This window comes from Austrofundulus limnaeus, unplaced genomic scaffold (assembly GCF_001266775.1).
Source record: "Austrofundulus limnaeus strain Quisiro unplaced genomic scaffold, Austrofundulus_limnaeus-1.0 Scaffold172, whole genome shotgun sequence".
NCBI classification, from domain to species: domain Eukaryota; kingdom Metazoa; phylum Chordata; class Actinopteri; order Cyprinodontiformes; family Rivulidae; genus Austrofundulus; species Austrofundulus limnaeus.
The window spans coordinates 704,962-708,115 of record NW_013952574.1 but is presented as its reverse complement, the minus strand read 5'-3'; the positions used below and the strand labels follow the sequence as shown (position 1 = coordinate 708,115).

The 3,154-nt window shown below is 40.4% G+C and overlaps 1 protein-coding gene across 8 annotated transcripts in view; it reads right to left on the bottom strand.

Moving 5' to 3' along the window:
• Window positions 1-3,154, bottom strand: part of LOC106523971 (mitogen-activated protein kinase kinase kinase kinase 3) — a 49,601-nt gene that overhangs the window by 28,380 nt on the left and 18,067 nt on the right. For 4 of the 8 annotated variants that reach the window (XM_014017564.1, XM_014017569.1, XM_014017567.1 and 1 more), the window contains exons 10-13: window positions 2,514-2,576; window positions 2,281-2,362; window positions 1,993-2,109; window positions 1,498-1,572 (exon numbers count right to left, since the gene is read on the bottom strand). In XM_014017564.1, coding sequence (XP_013873018.1) covers window positions 1,498-1,572; window positions 1,993-2,109; window positions 2,281-2,362; window positions 2,514-2,576 — 337 coding nt within the window. The remainder of the gene's footprint in view (window positions 1-1,497; window positions 1,573-1,992; window positions 2,110-2,280; window positions 2,363-2,513; window positions 2,577-3,154) is intronic. The other 4 variants (XM_014017566.1, XM_014017572.1, XM_014017568.1 and 1 more) reach the window with 1 other exon arrangement.

The window sequence follows — 3,154 nt, the reverse complement described above, 5'->3', positions numbered from 1 at the left end:
ACTTTAGGATGTAGTTGGGCAATTAAATATTCATGTATGTGTAAATTTATTACCATAATTGAAGGTGAGTCACAGAAGTTTGTTTTCATAAAACAAGTAGCCCCCCAAGAGCAATTTCCTAGGGGAAACACTGCACAGGCAAACAGAACGCTTTCCTGGCAGCAACATCCAACTTCTCCTTCTTGTGCAATTCAAGTCCCTGTAAGCTGAAATGTTTTATTTTCCCTTCGTTAGTTAAATTAACAATCATGACGCTTAGATTTAATCATTTCAAACCTAACAGGAAAACACACAGCAACCTCACGCCATGCTTTTAAAGTTCCAGAGATGACAAACCAATACCACAAATATTTTAGTTTTGTTTGACTAGATACATATTAAAAAAATCCATTCGCACAACAACAAAACAGTGGTTAGAAACATTTATTTAAACCAGTAAACTGACTCCACAATCTGATGGTTTCCCACTCTTCTACTTCTACAAACCACCTAATGGACTTTTAACCTTCCAAACAGACTGAAGAGGTTAATATATATATATATATATATATATATATATATATAGATAGATAATACTAACTTGTGTAAGAAAAAATAAAAATAATTAACATGGCACTTTTAATAATCTTTGATTTCAAACACTTTTGTCCTGGACTGAGTGCAACAATGTGATGCATAGTTTAGAAGCTCTCTCTAAAAGAGACATATGTTTTTTAATCCCACTTTTTCACATTTAAATTGTGCAGTTGGGGTCAATAAAGTGCCTACTTTAGACAGTAGAGAAGACTGTGAAAAATATGACCCAAACAGAATATAACAGATATCTACGCAGCACCGGGAGAAACTAAATTCCATTTTTCAGCACTCCTTGAGACTCTAAGAGCACAAAATGAGTTTAATGGCTAAAACATGGATTTTGCATGATATGTCGTCTTTAACCCAGAACATTACTTCATCATCTCTGTTGCTGTCATGAAATAGCAGAATCTCACTGATGTTGTCGTGGTAAGTACTTTTAGACCACTTGGACTACCCAATAATGGCAGTGTGTTTATGAGGCAGCTTTAAAAATTAGGATTCGGATCTAAAATTCCACTATGTTCCAAAGGTTGAGGAAAGTTAAAAACTTCAAAAACTTAAAAGGGCAAATTTTTTTACATTTTAGAAGAAACCCACATGGTGATTATGATGCTTCTGATTATACGGTTTCATACAAACCCATACCCAAAACTTCAACATCAAAATACAAGACCTCCCTGGAATGTAGAACTAATTATGCAACAGCCTTGGTATTCCATCAACTGCCTGTGTGTCACATACCAACGACAACCTCCATGACAACATCAGCAGACATTGAACAGAATGGAAATTCACTCTGTTCATTCAGTTCCGTAGTCCTGGTCCAAAAATAAAACAACAACAACAACAACAACAACAACAACAACAACGGCAGAACGGTTTGTGTTAGAATGAAATCACTGCAGCCGACACAAGTACCTTCCTACGAGCTGCAAAACGGGGTGCACGTCGAGCACCGGGGCTTATGGGGAGGAAATGGCCTCTGTACTTAAACTGGGGAGGGGGAGGTTGGGGTTGAGAGGACAAGAGGAAAATGGGGAAAGAGAGAAGGAGGGGGAGGAAGTATAAGGAGGAAAGGGAAGCGCTACAAAGAGAAAAAGCGGTGAGAACCCAAAAGAAGTGAAGAAGAAAATAAGGAGAAAGAAGAAATGAAAAGGGGGGTGGAGGGGATAGGGAACAAATAATAAAAAAGGCAAAAAATAAGTTGCATGAACCAGAGTAAGAAGAGCGAGCAGAGAGGACATGAAGCCTGACGGATGAACAAGAAGGTCAATAAAAGACCAACTGAGGAGGCAGGAGGAGACAATTTAAGAAGGGAGAAAAATCCAGCAAAACTCAGTCACTTCTCTGCCGACCTGCTTGATGACATGTCAAGTTTTTCCAAAAGAAGACCAGGAGGAGGTCAAAGGTTACCTCGGGTTCAGGTTCGTCATCATCTAAGTCGTTGAATGTGCTGTGGTCGGGGTTGCTGGCTTTGTCCAGCAGCTCGATGGCGAGCGTCCTGCTGAGAGGCTGAGACACGAACGGATGCTGGAAGACAAACAGGAGAGGGAGTCAATCTAAAATCATGCTGAGAGATGACCAAGGGCAATTAATAACTAATTAACATTATCTTTCCAAAAATGCATTCATATTTATAATATAAAATCAATCACACAGGCATTTTAAAAAGGACTACAAATATCTGGCTTGTTTCTTCACCTGCAGCAGTTTCTCAGCCGTAGGCCTCTTCTTTGGGTTCTTGGTTAGAGCTAGTTTGACAAAATGGTGGAAATTATTTGTCCTGTTCGGTAAAGAAAGAGAGGAAAGACACAATGAACAAAGGAGTTCATGATTGAATCTTGAGAGGAAGCACTGATGAAAATGAAATCTCAGCAGCTCGTTTGATGAACACAAGTGAGACAAATAAACCATGGGACAATTTGTAGCCTTACCATTTGATTTTATCTTTCAACTTCGGAGGCTGAAAGTTACTCTTGGTCATTAAGAACAGAGCCCTGCAGAGGACAGAGAGAAAGCAAAAAAAAAAAAAAAAAAAACTTAAGCCCTCTGCTATTTCCTGTGGGGCTGGAGAGCATGACACAGCAAAACAGCCAGCAGCACACTGCAACAGAACAACGAAAACATAGCAACCCAGTCACAGCAGTGTTTCCCCTACCATTATACAGGCGACCCGCCCCTCTAAGAATTTCACGGCATGTAGTCATTTTTATTTAAATAAGGCCAGATCAAGTGGAGAGCTATTTTTTGGTCCCTCCATATCCACCTCTCACCAAACTTGGGGGAAAAAGACGGCGCAGTGAGGCTGAGCGCTGTGTGTGGTCCTCACAAAGATAGGAAGACGTGTGTGTGATTAGACGCGCAGCTCTGCTTTTAATCACGTAGCACCGATGCGACATCTTTGCAAGCTACTTTTCTTTCTTTAAAAGAAAATGTGACAGGTGAAGCCACAGCATGGTTACTACCCATCCATCCATCCATCCATCCATTTTCTTCCGCCTATCCGGGGTCGGGACCTCGTTCTTTCGGTCATGACCCAAAGCTCATGACCATAGATGAGGGTAGGAACGTAGAT